At 39.7% G+C, this 23,837-nt stretch overlaps 1 protein-coding gene across 3 annotated transcripts in view; it reads right to left on the bottom strand.

The window, feature by feature from the left end:
* Positions 1-3,442: 3,442 nt before the first annotated feature.
* Positions 3,443-23,837, bottom strand: part of ldb2a (LIM domain binding 2a) — an 83,359-nt gene continuing 62,964 nt past the window's right edge. Inside the window, exons 4-9 of one of the 3 annotated variants that reach the window (XM_070913118.1) lie at positions 23,029-23,151; positions 17,565-17,648; positions 13,532-13,655; positions 11,393-11,446; positions 10,460-10,590; positions 3,443-3,673 (exon numbers count right to left, since the gene is read on the bottom strand). In XM_070913118.1, coding sequence (XP_070769219.1) covers positions 3,443-3,673; positions 10,460-10,590; positions 11,393-11,446; positions 13,532-13,655; positions 17,565-17,648; positions 23,029-23,151 — 747 coding nt within the window. Of the gene's footprint in view, positions 3,674-10,453; positions 10,591-11,392; positions 11,447-13,531; positions 13,656-17,564; positions 17,649-23,028; positions 23,152-23,837 lie in introns of all 3 variants that reach the window. The other 2 variants (XM_070913119.1, XM_070913120.1) reach the window with 2 other exon arrangements.

Genomic DNA, 23,837 nt, shown 5'->3' with positions numbered 1-23,837 from the left:
TACTTCATCTACATTTGTTTACTTATTTGTTTATTTCAATATAGAAGAACAAAATTCAGCAGTTTCACTGACATTGACCTTGAACTCTTTGTACAGCTGTTAATATATCATGATAATAATAATAATAATTATAAGAATAGGAACATTATAGGAAAAATCCACATGCACGAAGAAATGGACTTACTCCAAGCCTTAACTCATTTTTGCCAAGAGCTGATTGAATATGGCACAAATACTAATGTAAAAACATATCTACTGTATATAAACATAAGTTTCTTTATACATGTCCCTGGTATCACCATTTGTCTTTGTAACAGACTATATTTTACTTAAGCCATTGTTGTAAGCGCCAGTAACAATAATATTAAAAGTACAAAAATGAAATAGCGACATTAATACAAAGTCATAGTGGAATGTTGTTGCAGTACCGATAGTTTCCACTTGGTGCCGCCAAAGTTCCATCAAATCATCCTGGATTTAAAGTTTACCCAACAACAGTACTGAGGCCTGTTCTTACTGAGTTATCTGGGGAACTTTGCTGAGAAGTCCATTAATTTGTTCATGTTACAAATCTCAAATCTTCACATTTGAGAAGATGGAACCATAAAATCTTTTTACATGACATATTACTTGACTTATAATCAAGTATCTAAAATTCAGTTACAATTTGGGCAATAATGCTGCTATTTAAACAGTGTCAGTGTCATTCTACAGCTAACTAAGAAGCATAACTGTAATGTAGACAGACTACACATTAAAGACAATCACTTGATATCATTTTGCCATCCTCATCACATCCCAGGACTAATTTTGTGATGAAGAGAGGCAGTTGTTTAAACATATTCTTCATTAAATGATTTCCTACATTTCCCAGAATGCTAATAAACTCCAAGAAGCAAGGGAGAAGGCGCATGAACCTGGAGTTAAGATTTTTAATCAAAAGTGAATACATGGGCATATAAATGAAACCAATTAGTATTTGAATACTGGAGTGTGTTTATGATGATTTCTTCATATTTAAAACACAACCTGTCTTGTGGCTGCACTCCATTCTGGTCTAATTATCTCCATCTCATCTCTGGTTCTTCAGCAATAGATTTCTCCCAATATGATCATTAACTGGCAGCTCTGGAAAGAAGCTTTTGCTCCTTTTAGAGACTGACGCCAAAAAAACATGATGTTTAGGTCACTGAATCATTTTCTGCTATTAGACTTCATCACAGACGCAGGGAATATAATTTCCAATAATTTTCTTTCACCGATTATCAGCTGGAACAAGAAAAACATATCACAAAACAACAATTTCAGTCCAGAAATGTAGTTTCCTAAAGAGTAAGTTAGATTTCAGATCAATCAAATCCACCATTCATAGCAAAAAAGCAAATCAAATTGTCTCACCTTAACGTCCACTTAGCAGCTGTTCAGGAGCCTTTGATTATATTATACTTTCTTCCTCAGCAGATAAGGCGATGTCCAGTTATTATGGAACCGTACATGTTCAAATTTCCATTTTTCTGAGCACATTATGGACTTTTCGTCCATATTGGATGAGACTAAATTACTTTCTCCAATCTGTTGAGGAAGGTCGTGGTGAGATTGTTTTTGTCAGCTGCTGTTTTCAAGGTCAAGAATGAACTTTCCAACAACTTATCAAACTGATCAGCGTTAACGGGTGAGAGTAAATATCCAAATAAACACATGGTGCATGTCACCAAACCAAATTCAACTCTTTTGTAAGCACGGTTTATTGGCACACATAATGGTAAAGCATACATACCAGACATCAGATATGACACTGAACACCTCTGCTATATAATGTACAAATGGTGTCTAATAATACTAGGCTCAAACATATTTAGAAATGTGTTAGCTTCCTTACAAATGCACAAATAAATACCCATAAGATCCAATTGTATAAAGACATCTGTCGCTGTCTTCTTGCCCATTTTCAAACTAAAGTCCAACAAAAGAGATCAGGGATATAATATCAATTCAATTAAAGATTAAAGAACAATTGTGAACACAAACACAGGGATCTCAAACCATTTCTGTGGGGTGGATGGGATTTTATCTGTGCGTTGTTGTTTAAAATGTAAAATCGTTTTCTTCCTATGTCACAGAATATACAAGAAATATGTGACTGTTACACTTTGTGGCTTTGGTTCTGCACTAGCTAAAGAGGACGGGAGACATTAGAGAGGCAAACCAGCGTCCATCCAAACCACCCAACAGAAATCTGAACCTCCTGTACAAAACAAAACAGCTGCCATATCCAAACTGGTTTCAGTGGCTGATTTACAGTGGACAAAATAGATTCCACCTCTATTTACAGAGCTACAAACCTTGCAACAGTGTTCCCAAACTGATGAACCCAAAAGGAGAAATCAGACTGATGCGTTTTAAAAAGTACATATATCAAACAAAATAAAAATCCTATAAAATCATGCAGGAAAAAGGCTTTAGTATCAGTTTGGGAGTAGGTCGTTAAAGGGAAAGAAGTCCAATTTTTTGAGGAGGGAAGAAAAAAAAAATCAACATTAATGCATCAATGCGTGTTGGCAAAGTTCACATACTGATCGGCAAAATTACAACGTGATTGCAAAGGATTCTGAGAGAAGCAAAATACCAATAGACTACGAACACAATCAAACTGGTTTGCATGAAATCACAATCTGTGACGACCGCAGTAATGTCAAAAAACAATCCCAGGACACGATTTTCCCTCGTTTGAAAGGAGTCCATAGCGGTAGAGAACTTTTATTCCTTCTTAATTGGAAATTGAAATAAACAGCAACAGCAGAAACAAACCAACAGCCAACCGAATTTCCAATAAAAATGCAATTGCTTCAAACAATGTTCTTATTTGTCTCCAATGTGGTTAGATGCTTCCACTGGCTCTGCTGGCTGTTAGAAAACACCTTGCCTTCTCATCTGCGAGCTTGCCATTTTTTGAGACATTTTGTTTGTTTTTTTTATTCTTCTTCTTTTCCCCCCACCTGTCTACTGTCAGCATGATGACTTGCGACCTGCAGGTCAACCAATCACAGCTGTGGTATTCCACTAGACGAGAGGTTTGTATCTGAGGGTCCAAGGAGGAGAATTTGATCCGCAATTTTCCACTGCATTCTTAAAAAAAATGCAGACCTCTTGCTATGTTTACATTACAGTTGCATACGACTTGTATGCATTTGTTGTCTTTGACATGTGGATATCGCTGTGCAACGTTCTCAGTGTTCTCCAAGATGTTACAGTGAAGAGAAGAAGAAAATATCCAGAGCGGACATATTTTAGCTGGACACGCCAGGTGAGTTTGCAGACGGGGGTTCAGATTCAGTACAATGTTATGAGGCGTAGAAGCACTACCCTCAGGGAAAGGGGAGAGGTTAAAAAGTCCAGTCCACATGGAGCCAAGGATCTGTTGTTTTCTTCTTCTTCTTTTGTTTTACTGTGAGGGCTGGGGCGCTGTGCTCTCGGGCTTGCTGTCCTGGGTGGCGGGGGGTTTGCTGCTCCAGGGCCCGTTGTTGCCCAGAGCCGGGGAGCTGTTGAAGTCGTCCTCGTCATCCAGGCCGTTGGTGGCGTCGTACTGCGTGTTCTCCAGACGAGTGATCAGACGCTCATCCTCGTCCCCGAACTCGCCGCCCATCAGGGTCGGCTCGCCCACCACCATCACGTCCTGGAGAGAGAGAGAGAGAGAGAGAGAGAGAGAGACACGGAGAGCAAATTTACAGACCAAAAAGAAAGGAAGTAGCAAATGTTCTTGTTTGTGGGTGCACACTTTTTAAAAAGGTCACGTCATGTTCAAGCTGTGTCCTTCTTTGTTACAGTTGTGTTACTTAAAGGCACACTTTTTTATTCTATTTGAATATTTGCATTAACATATAATGAAGTCAGCCAATCAACCTTGTTTTTTGCTAGATAACCATAAAGTTTTAGTTTATCCAGTGGGGTTTTGAATGGGTTTCTCACATATAAATATGTGTCCTTCCTAGAAAAGAGTATGCGAACAATGTACATTTAGTTTTGTCTTGATGCTAACCAGGCTGCATAAAGGAAATGGAGACGAAACAAATTATCTTTTCAGTCACATTCTCAAAACAGAATATATGTTGTTCTTGAATTTGCTTGGTAGTTGATCTTACCAGTTCTATGCTTTTTAAAAGAGTGTCTAACTCAGATTAAACTGGTATTCAATTCTAACACAGGCACATGTGATGTGTTTTCAGTTTTGTGCAGGACCGTCCACATTTAGCCTCGGGGTGATTCAGAATTAACATGCTAAAGTGAGTGAGAAATCACCAGAGAAGATATTAATGCGTATCTGTTTCATCTAATTCGGAGACCAAAGCACCGTCTGAATATCAAGTGAACGCACATCCACCCAAAAGGACCTTGCAACATTTGCATTACTTCAAATAAATTATTATGCATTATGTCTGTTTCACATAATTTTAGCAAAAAATAATTTATTTAATGGACCAGCTTTTAAAACGGAGGGTTAAAAATACTACAAGGTCATAAAGACAAACATTTACGAGACTTCCTTCAGCAGCTGATCTGTTTGTGTGTGTTTGTGTGTGGGTCTACCTCATTTCCCAACAACAAAACCCCCTACGATGGGAGGTGTGTGTTTTCCTGCTGCAACACAGACCCCCTGCTCGCCATGGACTAACAGGGTTTGTGACAGAGTTTGTGAGTGTGTGTTTCAGTGTGTTTGTGTGAGTGTTTAGGACAGACGTTGGTGTATCCAGTGAACCCATCCGTATGGTCAACCCCTCTCGAAGCAAATGAAACCTTCCCGTACAAAAAGCGGATTCCCCCAGCGCTCCGTATCCGCCCCAATCAATACTCATCATGTAAGACATATTTCACAAAGATGGCCCTCTCACAGCGGGTCAAGACGGGAGGCAGAGAGATTTATTCATTATCCACCGCGATCTGTGACTCTCGTGATGAGACGGAATCATTCTTTAGGAGTTTTATTCCATGTTTCAGTTTCAGCACTTCATGAACAAAGTGAATCTGTTGACAAACAATCACTGGAGTGTAATGTGTGAGTTCACATTGATCAATAAGCTCCAAATCATGGCTGTATTTCCTGTGCGTGTGTGTGTGTGCTGAGTCTGTGAATCTCATCTTCCTCTGACTGGCTAAGCATCTCCCTGCTGCCGAGCCCCAGCGCCACCCACCGTAACCTGGGAAGAAGCTGTACAGTTAAATGGAGCGCACGCTTCACTGGCCATGTGTGTCAACGCTGGCTGGCTCGGGAGATCTCGCTCTTCTCAGCCATCTCCTCCGCAACACACACACACACAGACAAACATGCACCTGCTCTGGCACACAAACCCAGATTAGTTTACTGTACAACCACACCTTAACACACGATCACACACCTGAACACAAACATGGACAAAAGCACTTGAATGCAAACTCAGATTAACCCTATGTATTGTACACACACACACACACATGCTAACCAAGAGCTGTACACAAAAATCAAAAATCCCACAGAGATAAACAAACACACACAGAACAAACACACATCGAGCATTGATGCAAACATACAAACAAAACTAGACAACTTAGCACACTTCAACCCCCCCCCCCCCCCCCCCAAAAAAAAAACTCACAACACACACTCGGATGAAGAGCGCCAATGTGGAGAGGCAGTTTATTTATCCAAGCCATCCCCAAAACCCCCCTAGCGACCACTTCTACACCCCACTATGCCTTAATCAGGCTAATTAATTTAGGTGAGCTTTTCAACTAAATGACAATATCCACACTGATTTGTCAATTTGCATAGCTAATTAAGTCATTAGCTAAAAACGTGCTGATTGCCAACAAGCCTTGCATTCACCATCTGTTCCTGTGAGGAGGCCTGTCAACCTACCTCTGGCCAATTTTGGGCCAAAAAAAAAATAAAAATCCCTCAGACGATAACAGCTGGTGGCTAGTCTGAGACTGCAGAGCGCTAATTGTGAGCTAATTAATACTGTCTACTCGTCTACTCATCTCGTTAAGAGTTAGCTTTTTAGTGCTAGCTAGGCGGCGATGCTTTGAATGGGGCGACACAGCAACGAACACCTCCCTGTTCCCTTCATTCACTCAGTCATTAACATATCTTGTACAGAGATTTGCAGCCAGTAGCTTGGAGGACGTGTTTGCTCCTCAGGCCTCCGAGACAACAAGTGGGAATTTTGGTGACTTGGCGGGAATGTGATTTAGAGAACTAAACTGTCCCATAAAGCAGCAAAGGAAAAAAAAAAGCAGTTTGAGATACAAATTAGATGATTAAAGTTTTAATAAAGTTTAGCCAGCTAACGCTCTCCATCACTTCTGTATTCACATTTAGAGAAAAGCAGACAGAATTGAGAGGTTAAATATTGTTTTCTACGCTAGTTAGCTTGTTCATGCTAAAATACAAATTTAAAGGATAAGGGCTGGTGATATTCTATATTTGTCTTGTTGTGTCAATGCTCTCTGACTTCCCTACCACGACCCATGTTCAATTACATAGATACATTCTTTAAAAAAGACTCAGTTATCTCCTAAAACAGCTGGGGATGGTAGTTGTTACTCACACAGGAGTAAATGGGGCATTTGTTGGGGACTATTTTCAGCTGCAGATTAATACATATTTGGCGCTCTGGTGAGTATTTACAGCAGCAGAACGGTGTATGTCAAAATAAAGTACAGTGTTGATGTTCATATTAATGTAGGAACATGTCAGGGCATTTGTGGCTCATTTGTGTGTTTTAATAGTTTTTGGACAACGATGGAGCTCTATGGCACAGACGAAAAGCTTTACATACACAGACAATATTTGTTATTAGGATCAGTTAATTTGTTGATAATAAGCCTTATCCTACAGGGGTTAAAGTAAAAACTTCACCACCTGAATAAAATGACTGAAAGTTAAAGTTTTCAGTCAAGTATGCAACATAAGAAACACTTTAACTGTTATTTGAGTCATAATATGCGTAGAGTCCAAGGATTTTTGTGGCAGTGTCACACGAGCACAGGAGTTGTTTAAGAGATGTGTGACTCCGTCTTAGTTCAGTGCAGAACCTTGTAAGTCAAATCCTCATGATCTTCAATCCATGATCTACCAATGTGATACACAGCGGATGGACAGTTAATTACAGGTTTAGTCCATAACACGTCATGCATGCATGAAAATGAGACTGCTGCTGAAGGCCTGCTTGGTAAAAGAAAACACATGTTTAACATTAAATTTAGGCCACTAGAGGTCAGTGTTGTTCATTCTATGAGCCCCCCCCCCCCCCCCCCCCCCCAACACACCTCCCCACCTTCCTTCCCCTGCACCTCCTCTCTTCCAGCCGCTGGTAACCCCCCCTTCCCCTCGCGAGGGTCCACTCCTTATTGTCATTGGGCTCACGTAGGCTTGTGCTCAGCCACAAACGAACAACTTCTCAGACAAAGACAGCAGGCACGCAACATATGTAACCAGCATGTTACCCCAGCCACGCTGCCAGTCTTTAAGAGGCGAGTGAATGCACGGCATGAGTGGTATGGGTTATGTGTGTGTGTGTGTGTGTGGGGGGGGGGTGTCAGCGATGGAGTAGAGTGTGTGTATGTGACGGAGGAAGGGGCTGGGGGTGGAGGGTGTATACAGATATCGGTGATAATGAGAGCTGGCACTGAGCCAAACTGCCTTCTAGAGAGAAAACAATTGCGCACGCTGTGTGTATATGTGTGTGCGTGATGTACATTATATATGAGCCGGCGAGAAGGCGGTAAAATAAGAGAGAGAGGACAACAAACCTCAAAAGATGATGAGACAGCTAACCACAGGACAGAGACAGTACAGTGTGTGTGTTTGTAGGAGAGAGGAGTGGTCCTCATTTAGAAATACTGTAAAAATGCCAATAAAATGAAGTCTTCCAGCGTTGAGTGCCAAACAGATGAACAACCCCAACCTGGCTGGAGAAACAAGTCCATCCAGTATCAAAATTATTCATCGAGAGCTTCTACAAGTTCTACAACGTCCCCATGTTCAACCCTGTCTCCTAGAAAGTACATTTATCTAATACTCATGTAAATACAGCAAATATGTTTTGAAAGGAAGAAACATGATGCCGCCCAGATTACGTTTTCAATCAACATAATCAACGTAGTACCTGACATGTCCGCTGACAACATATTTTACTTGTAATCCCGACAAGATCTACTCTAACAGCAACTAAAGCAAGAAAAAACCTTTTTTATGATTCGGTTTCGGTGCTCAAAGCACTCCGTTAAAGTTAGGGAAAGATTGTGGTCATGGTTTCCCAAACCTGCTTTTGTTGCCTAGAACTAATAACATGCAGGACTCCAGCTCTCCAACAAATTAGTAGTATATAAACGTCATTTCTGGGGGACAGGGCTACTGTACTGCACACGCTGTGAGTAAAGAAAAGCATCAGCAGGCTTACAATTCCCATTGAGCAGAATTAGTCCTGCGTACAAGATGAACACACACATTAAAGCCAACCTGCAACACCTCAACGGCGACAACTTCCAGCTTTGTTTGTTTGTTTTCAGCTCACTTTCAGCTGCACTGGAATGACCTGTATTGAAAAACACCTGAGTGCTGCACTAGTGTGGCTACAGAATTGTAAATTGGATGCAGTAGTGTAAATATAATATAGTATGTGTGTAATGAGCAGTGTATGGAGAAGGTAGAAAACTAGAGCCTCTGCAGACACACTCACAACAGCATCAAATCCTCGAGGGGAGAGCCAGGCATGTGGTGTAATACTCAGCTGTTTAAGAGGCTATTTAACCTCTAACTGTGTCAAGTGGCCTGTTATAGAGACATGTGGCAAAATCAGACATTCACACCCTGAAACACAGTATGCACGAGTCACAGGGCTACATATTTCTGTCTTTATCCAGGTTACTTTTCCTGAATGACAGTATTACGTCAATATAGATCTATTGTTATTATTGTTGGTTGCTTGTTTTGTCACTGACATAAGAAAGGCAGTTAAATTGTTCACTAAAGTAGTTTGATTTTCTAATTCAAAGGCAGCATTGTATTTCAGAATTACCCTCTTCAGAAATGTGATGACTAATTTCATTATTCTGGTTTTACTGTCTGAAAGACCTGCTGAGCTTCTTTCACGACAACATTTTAAGTCTGTGGGTTACAACAGATACAAGTAACTTACAGTAACACAAAAATGAATAATTATACTTACAGACAACATGTGCTCCAAATATTACCTAAATGGTCTTGTTTTAATACATAATTAGAATAGAATAAATAAAAATCATTTTTTAATCCTGTTACAACATGCACGCTAACAAGTTATTGGCCCAGTATTGGGTTATCGTTTGCGCCTCTATTTATAGGTATTGTTTAAAATGATTACATATCCAGAAACTATTCAAAATGTACTACCTTCATCTTACATTTACTGGTACTGTTAATAATAGTACAGTCTATTGTTCCAATATTAAATATCCTTAAATAACCCGATTTGGCTGATATATAGTTATTTATTTGTTTTTACTCTCAAATATTACTATGAGTCTCTAAAGTCCCACTGGTTGAGCTCTGGTTCTTACAACCTGACATCATATATATATATAACAGTATAACTGGAGCAGCTGAGGTCACAGAAATCCTTCCCCAGGTGCTTAATGACCAAACGACACAGGAAGTGGCTGTAGTTTAACTACATATGAAGCTCTTTCAGTTGCTTTAAGGCAGTCTGTATTTACCCAGCACTCTTTAACAGCAGCTTTACATTCAGGCGGTTCTGGACACGCAGAGCTTCTGAGAACAAGCGAACTGTGCCACCAGTCCTCTGGGCGGCTGTGAGCTCAGTGCCTTGGTCAAGGGCATTTTCAACAGTGGTGGCTGAGAGAGGGCCGAGAGTCACTTTCCCATTTGGTCCTGAGATTCAAACCCTTTTTTTTTTCTTTTTTTTTCCTTTCTTTCAAACCTCTAGGCTACAGCCACTTGGTTGAACAACGAGGTCGGCTAGGTCTTTTTAAACATGCATATTCTGAAGTACATGTCATGAAACTGGCAGAAAACTCAGAAGGACATACAGTAGCTGTTAGTGATGTGATACTACCTGCAGCAAAGGAACACTTTCATTCACCTTTACTTGTTGTGTATAACTTAGCTGTTCTTGTACTATTTTCTGCTTTGATGATTTTTAATGTCGTTTGTGTCACTCTTTATGATATTTGATGTATTTTCTCTTTGTCTTTTGGGGCGAGATGTTTTCACACAAATCCCTCGAGGTTTCTTTGTCTCACTGCACAGAGTTTCTTCTCTAACTGTGTTTTTTTTCTTTTCTTTTGTGCAAATAAATTAAACCTAATAGCTGCAATACCATTAGGAATAGCTCGTGCCTCTGTGTAACCCTGCAAACATGCATGTGGAATCATAGAAAAAGATAAAGGAGGAAGCAAACCGAGTGGAGCTGATGCTTACAGGTACCTGACTGGAGAGGCTGAAGTTGGTGGCGGGGCTGCGTTTCTTGCCTGCGGTGGTGCCCACGCTGCTGTTGGCGCTGCTGGCTGAGTTCTTCCGTTTCCTCCTCTTCGTGGTCGTCTGTCGGGCGGGCTCAGCTTTGGCGCGACCAGCAAAGACAAACAGAGGCAATGCCAAGAACATAACGCATACAGACGGAGACAAGGTGTAGGGATGTGTGCTGTGTGGATTGTGTGTGTGTGTGTGTGTGTGTGTGTGTGTGTGTGTGTACATGTTTTGGGCTCGTACAAACAGCAACATAGGCGGAGGCACAAAGGCATGCAGTCAAAATTGTACAAAATGCTTGTATACATGCATGCATGTAAAGAGAGTACACACACACACGAAAAGACACGTTACAGAGACGAGCGACTAGTCTACATTGACCCATGCTTTGTTTTCTTCAGAGGTGAAACCGCATGAGCATTAACATCTCCCAAGACATGCACTAGTAAGAAAGAACCCCTGTTTCATTTGCATAAATGCTCAACAATGGACCCTGATGCTCAACGTAATGTAAATTTGTTAATGATTTCTGAGCTGTAGCGATTGAGATGTTCCTCAATAGAGCCAGATTAAAACTGCTCTGCTGAGGCAGAAAACACATTCATGTTTGTCTTACTGGGTAAGCTGTTATACTGTGTCCATTTGTGCACATTAGTTTTATTATTACAGATCTGACTTGCTGAGCATGAGTGTGTTCTTGTTCTAATCATTATGTTTTAGCCAGCGCTTGAGAAAGTCTGTTCTTACATGCATTAAACTGGCATATGTAACCTGTATTTAATTATTAGTACTGTTTACAGCTGAGCATCCATGATGAATTTGCACACAGAAATGTTGCACACTACAATGCTGCTTTCTTACTTCAGACAGTCAACAGTGTAAGAGAGAAGATACCTTTTTTGTGATTTGTGGGAAATATTTCCGTTTTGAAGTTCTGTGGGTGTCCAGCTGAAACCGGAGCCAAAATCAGTTTTATTTTATTCAGGTGACTGAATAATCTCTTAAACACTTTAAGACAGAATGAGACCAGAGACGACAACAGAGGAAAGGAATAGAAAGACATTCAGTGTCATACAGATGCTACTTAACACCACTGGGAAACTTGTGCTTAGATGAAAGATGTTTTCCTATTATGAGCTATACATAATTCCTGAAGGTGCAATTAAATCACAAGTGAAAAACAAATATTATTAAAAAGATACAAAGCACTGACAGGTTAAATAGAGATCTAGGTGTTTCTAGTATTTACAAAATAATTTATGTAGTGCATAATTTATGAATACATGATTTTGCAAATTCTGCAAACATTTCTTTTAATCTCAAGAGAGACAAGAAAAACACTGCTGTTATCTTCAAACAGATGTCTTTCGAGGTTCCTACTAATCACACCAAGGGAGATGCTTTCATATTCAGTTACAACAACCAGCGACTCATGATACAAACAAAACTGAAACTGTACATCAGAGCCAAAACAATAAGGGGAATTTTTATCAGTATCTTTTTTCTTTTGATTCCTGACTTTGACAGACGTGTGTGCAAAAAAAGAAAAAGAAAAAAAAAAAAGCGGGCCTATTGTCAGAGACAATCATTTCTGTTATCCGACTGGTTTCCTTCGATGCTGAAACGGTGACGCACTAAAATCACTTCCATTTCCACCAAAAGGACTTATCAGAGCATAAATGCGCCTGTGGCTTCCTTCCTGGCTAAATCCTCAACCAGTTTCCAAGCTGGAGAAGAATTGCAGGAAAAGGGGAATGACACGCCACCAATGAGGAAAAACTGCAATTCCAGCTAAACTGCAATGTCCAGTCAAACTTCATGTCAAAATATAGACAGATGACATGAACTGAGCCTGAAAAACACTCTTTCAGAACGGTTAAACACACTGAGAAGGCCTGACTTAAAGAAAGCATTGCACTTACTATATTTAATATTTAAAAAACAATGTACGGATCCAAAACCATCATTCCCACACCGGATGAAGCTGCATATTATATCAAACTACATTTCACATTAAGCTGTTTCTCATAAATCACACATACTGCTATATATGATCCTCCGTCTAGGATTTCATAACAACCTGTATTTTCTTTCCAAGTGCACAATTAACCATCAATACAAGGGTTTTTTTTCTCTCTGATACTTTATATTCATAAAATGCTTTCCATGTTTTTTTTCTTCTTCTCTGTTTTTTCTTTTCTTTGAAGAACGTCATCGACGCTGGGGAGCCGCTGGCCGGGGAGCTGGATCTACTAGTCTGATTACACCCGGCACTCTTAATTAAAGTTACACAGGTCTGAGTCAAAGGCTTTTTGACTGGTGTTGGTTTTTAAAGACATCTCGTCACGGCTCGCTAAGCATTGCTGTAATTTGCAGCCACTCCGATGTGTCCAAAAAAACTCGGCTTACTCTTTCTCTACAGCTTAAGACTGCACAGCCAATTTAAGCCTGGTACTTTTCAGAAACCGCCCTTAAAACATCAATCATAGAAAGCTGAGAGGCCCGTTAAGAGGTTGAGATTCAAGAGGCAGCCCTGAATTCTGATTAATTTCACATACCTGACAGGCAAAACATATTTAAGGGATTAAGACATTTAATGGCAAATTTGGAAACATAAATGATGCAATAAAAACACAGTCTGAGAAAATATATTCCTATTCCTACAAAGTGAGCGATGGTACAGAATTAAAGGCTGGTTTTTAAAGGAAAGGAAGAAACTTGAACCTCCGTAGAGGAAGACTTAACACTTAAGACTAGATCCACAACATTTCAACAAATGTAAAAGATTTTCTGTTGTCATCCACTCAAACTGGATTTGATGTCATTTTGGTCGAGAACTTGTTCAGAGAAGCAGGTTTATCAGGAGTTATCTGACAATCTTTGCTGAAAGAAAATCAGGAATGATCTTTTCGTGTTTGTCCATGTTCCAGATTAGTCCAGATTTGACTGAAAAATGCGATCCAGATGTGCTTCTTTGAACAGGCTTATGGAGAGTAAAGATATGTTTGTTAGTAGTAGGTAGTATGTAGTTACCTGGTGGGGCTACCATTCTCTGCCATTTTTGGAATAGGCATGTCTTGAGACAGTCCCGGGGGCTGAGGTTGTAGGTCTTGTGCCTTGACATGAGCTCCTGCATGGGCTCCAGGATGACACACAACTGCAGAAGACAACGGGACAAACCGAACGCTCAGTTAAAGCAGATTTATTCAACAGCGTCCTGTCCACTGTTGCAAACTCTTATCAAGGTAAAGCAAAACAACGTCCATAAAAACGCTGAGTTTGTTACTCAATTAATCACCAGCAGACTGACTTTGAGTGATTAATTGCGCAGTAAATCTACTTTTTATAGACACTACTAATAAAGTGCCTTTAAAACACAGGTTTATTGTCAAGTGCTTTGGAGAGAAGCACAAGACGACAGATAGAGAGAGAAAGACGGGCAGGAGGATACTGTTTACAACACAATGTGTATGACACATTCATGCGTGAATACACACATACTTTATCTGACTGGGCCGGGCACACAGGACTTCACTCGTTCCCACACTGCACTCCAACAATATTCTCCTGTTAAAAGACCTTAAGTACAATATTCAGCTGGTAGAAAACTGTAAATCTCTGGTGATCTGCAGTGAGATGAACCAGGGGTCAGCCTGTCATCTTAAATATATAAGGCTTAGCTTATCCAGATAACATCTGGATAACATTACAAACTGGTCGGCCCCCAGCAGAAACCGTCCGAATGCTTGTTGGTATAGTCAAAGGACAGTGATAGGACAGTTACAGCGCTGTCTTATTGCTGGACCAATCACAGGACAACACTGGGATCAAACTCCAGGCAACTTGCCCGTCTATTTCCTCCAACTGGATGAAATTGTTTTCTTTTCGTCCCTGACTTCTCTCTTTCTTTGAAAATTTGACAATTATTCTCTTTTTGAGCAACGTCCTGGTTTATGACGAAAAATATCAACAATTGATGTTTTGATGTCTTCCAGAAGTGTTTTCTGATCCGACACCTGTATCAGCAGGACGGCATCATTTGTCATTGCTGTGGTTAAGGTTTGGATAAGTTTAGGCACAAAAAGGGAAAGATCATGGTTTGAGTTAAAATAACTACTTGGTTAGGGGATTACGTTCCAAGATGCACATTGTATTCACATCAAGAATTGTTGTAGTGATTATCACACACAGTAAATGTAAAAAAAGTAGTAAATGTCATCAGTCTGATGTGCAGCAACAGAGGTTTTGGCCACTTGGCCAGCTACATAGCTAGCTATGGCTGACCAGGCTAGCAGTTGATGTAGTTTCTGTTAGTGTTTCTCAATCAGAGTGTGAAGTAAGGTCAAAAATTACTGGAGTGAAAGTAGGCGTGGGTTTACTAACTTGCTCAAGGGCACTTTGACAGTCGTTACTCAGAGAAGGGAGACTGTTAATCATTCACTGCATGCTCAGATGATCTCATCTGACCTTCAGCATCCCACCACCTCGACATTTCCGATGTCAGTTCTAATCAACATGCTCATCCTGTCTTCAGCTGTACTGTACAGCCACTTGGAGGTAAAAAGAAAAAACAAGGGGAAACTTGGAAGGAGCCTGTGTGTCACGTACAGTATCTATTACCTACTTCTACGTGCTAAAAATGTTTGGATGCACCAGGAATCCTCGCAGAAATGTTTTACTTAGCGGATATTCAAACCAGGGAAGTTGTAGGTTTCAAACTAGTCGATCTAACAACCGCGGACTCAGCTGCTTACACCAAATTACCCTACATAAACATAGTAATGTCTGCTGCTTTTCCCTGTGTTAGGATGGCAGTGTTTTGATGCCATGCAGCTCGAGGTAAAGTGAACATCCCTGTAGCAGACTAATCCCTTGTTCTCCTCTGATAGTTCCCTCCTGACACAGTAATATCCCTCCACAGCTCAGCCAACAAGCCCTGGCTCTCAGCCTGAAAACAAGGGCTATTTTCAGGCTGAATAGTAGGAAGCCGGCAGCTCCAATACATGGAAAGGCTTAAATACTCCAAATGAAAAAAAAAAGAGAGAGAGAGAGAGCGTGTGTGTTTGTGAGAGTGAGAGAAAGGCCGGTTGTAACCCCTAAGCCAGGAAACTGTCAGTCTCTTTTGGAAGGACTGATAAACGCTGGGAAAGGTGTTTTCCAGGGACACATAATTGCCAGTTTAATGTGAGGAAAGGGTGTATTTTACCTTGACATCCTTGGATAACAGTAGGGGAAAATATCATTTTCAAAGTGTGTGACATGATGAATAACAGTGACTGCACAGCAGTGGTGCCCAAAATCGGGATTTGGACCCCCAGAGGAGGTCACAAGATGAATCTAACAGAATAATGAGATGGTTTTTGGGGTATAAAAATGAAGTAAATCAAAATTCTATTCTTCTAAGAAATGTTTTGTTTTTCAGACTTTTCCCTGTAATCATGTGAAATATTGTGTAGTTGTATCTCTTCAGGCCTCAAAATAGTATCCAAATGAAATCAATGAGGGTTTGCATGTAGACATTGCTTTGTATTAATGGACACAAGCAAAAGAGGTTGGGAACAACTATGTAACAGGACACAAGTCACAGTTTTAATCAAAGTCTTCTTGATGCTCTTGATGAACTGGTGATCTGGGTAAACTCACATGCTTAAAATGCAAATTCAATAAACTAAATATCATTATTTTTAAACGAGTAAAATAATCTATGTAGTTTACGATGTTTTCCTTATTACTGAAATGAAAGAAAACCTCAACATGGTTAAATCCGTCATTAAGTTGAACATTTTCTGTAGCATTTTAAAATAAAACCACATTGCGCTCTGGGAAAGTCGGCCAATTTCTAATTTAGCAGACGCACAAGGATTTATGTGAAATATTTCAGGTTTAGACCACTGAGGCAATGCGAGTCATTTCAGCAAAATAAACCATTCTTCAAAAGGGAATATTTAGACACAAACAACTTAACCTCGTCCATAAAACTCATGTTGTCAGCAAACAGAAAACAAGGCGTGATCCCTGTTTCATTTGCTGAGCACTGACCATCTGAATCACCAAAATAAAGAATGAGCTAAATCTTTAGTGTTTAATTACAGATACTTGAATTATGTGTTTTCTCTTTCAATGGCATTACAGTTGCTTTCTGTATAGAAAATAATTGTTATAGGAAAACAAAAACAGCCACCCTGCTCCCTCTCTCCCCCTCTGTGTGTCTTTCTTCACTCAGTTATTATAAGCAGTGGAAGGTGCCGTTCCCCGATTCGTGCGCCATTTCACAATTATGAGTCTCAACAGGGAGCGTTCATTAATGTTATGCTAATTTTCTGTATCCAATTAATTCTTCTCTCTCCCGCTCGCTCTTGTTCTCCCATTTGGAAATCGTAGCTGTCACTCAACTGTGGCGGCGAAAAAAAAACACAAACAAAACCCTGTGAAATAATCACTAATGTATTCAGCCGGCTTATACCTCCTATTTCCGTAAATTATATTGCTACGGTCAGGTAGAAAAACATGTATATAAAGAGAGTAAAGGAGAAATAAGTGCTTATTTTTTGTATTTGATGCCATGAAATTATACACTCAGGTTTCAAATGCCTGTGAGTCATAAAACGTGTTCAGCACCTAAATAACAGCATAAGCTTTCAATTCCAGTAAGACAGAGAAAGATAGTTACAGTTACAGCTACAATATGACCTTAAAATACCTAAAGACTTGATATGAGAAGGAACACTCAAACAATGAATATCCCTATAAATTTGAAATAAAACATTGCGGTTTACTGCAAGGCAGGTAATATAATCATGCCATATATGACAAAGCATGAATATTCAACATAATAAAACATCTTTATGCCGTCTAGACGCGTAAGTATAAGAGATTTAGTTAGAAAATATGAGTAACATGAATTACTGCATTTAAAAATGGACAAGAATTGTTCCTCTGTGTGCATTAAAGTGTGAGGAGTTGAGAACAAAAACAAAAGCAGAATGACAGTCATAGACATTGTCACACACGCCCAAACACACACACACACACACACACACACACACACACACCACAGAGTCCTTACCCTGAGGTAGTTGAGGGTGAAGTTGGTCAAGCCCATGCGAGTGATGTTTTTAGACAGTTGTTCCAGCACCTGAGGGTCTTGTGCCTAAAGTCAGCAGCAGAGAAATGAAAATGAAGAACAAATGTATAAATATAGGCATTATATTATATTCTGTTATGTTTGCATTCAACTGACTACCCATAAACCAATTATCTACGGGCAATTAGGCTAATTGGCATTCATCAGATATGCACAATCAACACATTCACACCCTCAAGTCATAAATGCAACTACTTAACATTGTTATTGCAGTTGTGCCACAAAGCTGAATGGAAGCATTTCAGGCCTTCATTTCACACTACTGTCAAACTGTGAGCTAATTAATCAATATTACTTTGTCACTCCATTTAAATTTTCCACACATTTTTAATTTCATATCTTTACTGGATTTGATGATGTTGCTCAGTGTGTATATACAGAGTCTGGGCAGCAGGGAAATTAGTTTAATCCTGTTGGAAGTTGTTGGAAAAACTGGCCAAAAGTCTGCAGATATAACCCAACTTTCAAGTTTATTTGTATTGTGCTTTTTGTTTTTGTGAAGCATAAATAAATGATGTTGTCCAGTTGACAGAACTGACCACCATCTTCAAATGTGTTAAAAATAAATCAGCACCGAATAAATTGATTGTAAAATAGAAAATGCATGGAAACCCTGTGATTATACAGTATGTGTGTGTAGGAGTAAAGAATGAATCTTAAATAAGAACAACAGAACAAAACAAAAAAAAGCCAAGATAGCAATTATAGGATGACATCTGATTGAAAAAAAAAAAAAAAAAATCTCATGAAGACACATGATTATTCACTAAGCTTGTTTGCTGCTTCAAGAATAAGCAGTCAAATCATAAAAAGCTTTAGGTATTGACAGAGCAAAAGCAGACTGAGGAGCAGCAGTGAGCACACTTGCATTCACCGCCTCATGAAAAATGCATAATTCTATCTCCAGTCGCATCTCAGTGTGGAGAAAGTCAAGAGGGAGGCGAGGGAGTTCTTCTGTACCGTCAGCAGACCAGCATGAGTGACGGGAGAATTGAATTAGTGCGCATTATTGGCAGACCATCAGAATCTGAACTACTTTACTCATCAAGGAGAATTAGTCTAAACATACTGTACAGGAATTTGTCTTGGCAGCCGTGGTGCAGCCACGTATCAACAATTTGTGGAGTAACGCGAGCAAATACTGGCGCATATGGTGCAGGGACAACACAGACACTCGGTTCAAGAGGCCAAAGACAGACAAACAAACTCCACCACACTCACGGCAACGGTCTAAATGAGACGTTTAAACAGAGAAGACAATGACAGTGTGCGTCTACAGCACATTAAGCCTGATGTTAGAGAGGTCAGGATGCAGCACATTCTACATTTACCCAAGTACTTTATAATACTGTGTACTTCTACTCAGCTACATTTCAGAGGGAAACATTGCACTGTTTACTCCACAAGTATTTGACAGCTGTAGTTACTTACATATAATAGATATTAAGAAAATATGACCCTTTGTTAGGGACTAAAGCATCCGACCGTATTTAATGTAGTTAAAATTAGCTCCAGTTTGACCCACCACAACAGTAATATGTTGCTTCCACATTAATGCACCAGTAATAATAATCTAGACATATAATATATAACAATCACCGGGGCCACATATACTTTTTACACTGTTGTATTGCTACTTTTACTTAGGTAAAAGATCTGAATACTTCTTCCAAACAAACTTACTATTTACTACCCACTCGTACTACAGCTATTATTAATGTGTTTAACAGCTGTTGCATCTTTGCCATCTTGCATCATTTGTAATTGTAAATGTTTTATTGTTATAATTTTTTGTTCATTTATATCTGTATGTGTGTGTGTGTGTGTGTGTGGGGGGGGGGGGGTTACAGCAGATGTTTGGGAGGGGAAATATACGCTGAATCACCTGAGATGATACGCAGCTTCCATAGCGTTTTTTTTTATCTGTGTATTTTTTCCATCCCTCAAACAAGGAAATGAACATTTTGCAGTGGTGTCATAGTAATTTTACTCATGGCCTGTACTTCAGTAGAGTTTTGGGATACTTTATTTGATTATTTCCATTTTCCTACTACAACAATTCAAAGGGAAATATTGTACTTTTTATCCCAGTACACTTACTTTACAGCTTACGTAACAAGCTATTTTGCAAATGAATAGTTTCTTAAAGATGTTTTATGAAACATCCCAGTATATAAAACAGTTAAACTGAGATTCAACTGATCCTCGACCAGCTACAACATTAAAATGCTGTTTTGATCACTAATAATAATAATGATGCTGTAATATAATAAAACACTGCAGATGGAGCTATTCGGCATAATGAGTACTCATTTTTCTGCACATACTTCTGTACTTTCACTTAAGTAAGTATTTTCTAATTGTGGTATTGTTACTTTTACTTAGGTAAAGGATCTAAATACTCCCACCTTCCAACTACTTTTTTTTACTGCTGGCTGCCATCTTGGAGTAACAAGACCTGAGTGAGACAACTGTCAATCAAGCAAACTTGCCCCAAAACTTTCTCCCTTTAGGTCCTCTGTAATGGAACAAGCAACGTTGGAATCATCGTCAAGACAAATGTAAGAATAAGTAAAAACAAATATTAAGACCCAGATGTCGAAGACTATGCAGGCGAAGCTGCCTCTCTCACACACACACACACACACCTTTAGGTCCACGGGGGTAAAATGAAAATACTGGGAATGAATCTCGTTTAATTTATCAAAAAATCGACTGACAATTTTGTCACTGACTTCAATGACACAGATGATACAGATGAGTTTCTGAAGTCAGCATCTAGTGGGCGTTACAGGAACTGCACCACTCAGCTGTGATGGTTTTGCACATATTCACAAAAACTGTATTGACAGTTTTAATTGCTTTCATTATGTTGCAGCTGTGGTTTGGTTTGGCACCTTTTATATGAGAACGTATGAAAAGTTGCTTAATCTCACAAGTCCTTTATAGACATAAACAATGTTTAAATATAAAACACTTTTCATAGTGTATAATCATTCACAACATCTACTTAAAATGCCTATTTATCCCATACTTTGTTTAATACACTTTTTACTACAAACATCTACTCTGTCCTCTCGTCCTTGTCATATGTAGTGATTCCTGTTCATCTAATTTTCATTTTGGGTACATTTTAAATTGAGTTAAACTATGCTACTTTTTTTACAGTAAGTAGGTACTTCACACTATTAACACTATGTTGTTGTTGTACTAAAGCTCCTGTGCTTTTACTCAAGTTAGATTTATTTTTTGATACTGTCACTGAACACACACCTCTAGTATCTACAGTATCAGTACTGGCTAACATCAATTACATGCCGTTTCTTTATAAACTTCTGCAAACTCAAATAAGAACGAACCTAATTTCCAAACAGTTCCTCGTGAGCGACTGTAAAAGTAGTTCAGCTCACATTAAAAACTGGGCCTTCCACAGTGGCTACGTCTGTACTGGTATCTGCAGTTTTAAATTTCCTATTCCGACTCCCATGTGTCTGTATCTGCTTTCATTAGTCCAGGCAACGATCAAAAGAGTGAACTCACACAAATCACTAAAGGGATCTGGCCAGGACCCACAATACCGCACAATATCCCACTCTCCAGGAATTAGTGTGAATGCCCAGAGGGGCCAATTTATTGGTGAGTGAAATTCATATGAAGATTTGGCCAAAAAATGAAGCTGGCTATGCAGGCGAAGCTGCCTCTCTCACACACACACACACACACACACCTTTAGATCCACGGGGGTAAAATGAAAATACTGGGAATGAATCTCATTTAATTTATCAAAAAATGGGAGGAGCTCCATGTATAGCAAGTGTATTGCACATCACAGCTGAAAAGAAAAAGCCATGTAAGAGCACTATGAATTATTGTCATTTTCTCACCTTTTCAGACATGCAATGCGTAACACTGCTGGCTTCATCTATCTGTTAAAGTAATGGCTTAAGGTGACTTCTATGTAAATGTTCACAAAGGCTTTTCTCAAACATGACAGGACATTTACGTTAAGAGCCACGTGCTGGCGCAGTACTTGGCAACTACGTACGTGAGAGGGGGCGTCGTCGCTGCGGTGAAACAGGTGTGAGTTGAAAGGTTTAATGATGTGAAGGAAGTGTTTTCTGTTCCCTCACAGGCTGCATCACTGATGGATCTGAAAACTTATCTTGCCGTCGAAGTTTTAATTAATGATGATCTTGAGCTTAATGGACATTCGCCCCCACTTCTCTTCCAGCGAATCTCCTAATAAATTAGGTAGAGAATCCTGCTGCCTGTTTTATCAAGTCAGGTGTTTAGTTGGGAATTTCTATTTGCTCACAAGCTGTATATAAAGTGTTTTGCTGGATATTATTTTAAGTTTGAAAATTGAAAAACAGCTGGTCTAATGATTGTGGTTGTATGAGATTTCTTTAAAACTTCTTATGTCCTGTTCGCACTGCAAGGGGAAATTATAAACTTATTTTATATGAGGAGAATATCCTGAACAACGTGAAGTGGTTCAGTTTATTAAACCACTGAACTGTACTCTTTGCAAGTCAGACTTGTGCCATGTGAAGTGTTGCGGAGATGTTAGTAGGTTCGGCCTGGTAAAATTGCCATCATGACTTTTAGGTAAAAGTTATTTATTCAGACCAACATGTAAACTTGCCATAATTTGTGAAACATATGCTGTACAGCATTGGGGCCAATGTGAATATCCACTCAGTTGGCAGTTCATTAGGTACACCTAGCTAAAGCTAACGCAGTCCTGCAGTAAATCCTTTAAATTCATGAAGGTTATAATGTTTTGGTCATTTTTGAGGCTGCAGTTTGTGGTGCTGTTGAATTGTCTTGCATTATGCTGACAGGTGTTCCTATTATTTTCATGAAGGTAGATTTATGGCAGGACTGTTGTATTATACTGTATTAGTTTGAACTGGGTGTGTTTTAGTGTCTGTATAATTTGGCTTCCTATATTTGTAAAATAAATTGTGTTCTATTTCCCTAACAGCAGTGCTGTATTGTACAGTTTCAGTTCAAAATCATTTGGAAATGGAAGATCTTCTGCTAGCTCCATCTACACTCCACAGCCCCAGTGACTAAATGTGTGTTACACTTAGTGGAATTAAGCAGATTATTCATTCGACCTTGTTTTTTTTTCTCTCTCCCTTTTCAGACAAGGGCCCTTTTTTATCCTTGGTGGCCTTTGATGTCTGCAAATAAATTGGTTTGCAAAAATCCCTCCAAACTGCTTTGTTGGCGTTTAAATTTCATATGCTCATGAAAAGCCTCTAAAAAAGTGTCTTGGCAGAGTGCAGAGACCCTCGTTAGGATTCAATAAGTGACACCTAAAACAGGGTAGATTGGGGAGGGGGGGGTATTTGTCGCGTGTTAATGATGTCACACTCACGTGCATGGCCAGGATGCTGCGGGGGATGAGCTCTCGGTACTGCCGGATGGTAAAGTGCCACGTCTTGATCCTCATCAGATCATCAAAGGCAAACTCCAGTATCAAACGACCCTCTGTACAAACCTGGACAAAGATCACATAGTTAGTGTTACTTAACGTTTCTCCTCGGATTGATATCTCTGTCAGTAATCCTTAACCGGCTGGCAGGCGGCCGTCAGCTTATTTGGACGCATACAAAACAGAAATCAGTGTTTATTGGCCAGGCGTGATTTTGATAAAAAACGCTGGAAGGGTTTCGTCTCTGTTTTGGAATTTGTTCAAGGATTTTGTAGCATGGAGCGAGCTATTATGCTCCCAATATTTACTCTGCTCGCTTCCCTCATTCAGAGCATCTGTCCTTGGGCCTCTCAACCATCCAGCTATCTCTAAAATGTGAAAATAAATGTAATCTGGAGAGGGGTGTGTTTACACCAGAGACAAAAGAACTTCAGGTCAGAGAGAGTTGCCAATTAGGAGGAGAGAGAGAGAGAGAGAAACAGTGAGGGGAAAAAAACATTTTTTCGCCCCTTTAGCTGAATTCAGCGCTTGCCGGGGCCCTTGCGCTTCTCCCGTATTTCGTTGCTGTGACAACCAGGGAGAGAGAGGAGAGAGATAGAGAGAGAGAGGAGAGAGAAAGAGAGAGAGAGAGAGAGAGAGAGAGAGAGAGAGAGAGAGAGAGAGGGGAGAGAGAGAGAGAGAGAAAGAGAGAGAGAGGAGAGAGAAAGAGAGAGAGAGAGGAGAGAGAGAGGAGAGAGAGAGAGAGAGAGAGA

This window comes from Enoplosus armatus, chromosome 10 (genome assembly GCF_043641665.1).
Source record: "Enoplosus armatus isolate fEnoArm2 chromosome 10, fEnoArm2.hap1, whole genome shotgun sequence".
Taxonomy (NCBI): domain Eukaryota; kingdom Metazoa; phylum Chordata; class Actinopteri; order Centrarchiformes; family Enoplosidae; genus Enoplosus; species Enoplosus armatus.
The sequence above is the reverse complement of the archived record's forward strand: the minus strand, read 5'-3'. Positions and strand labels throughout refer to the sequence as shown.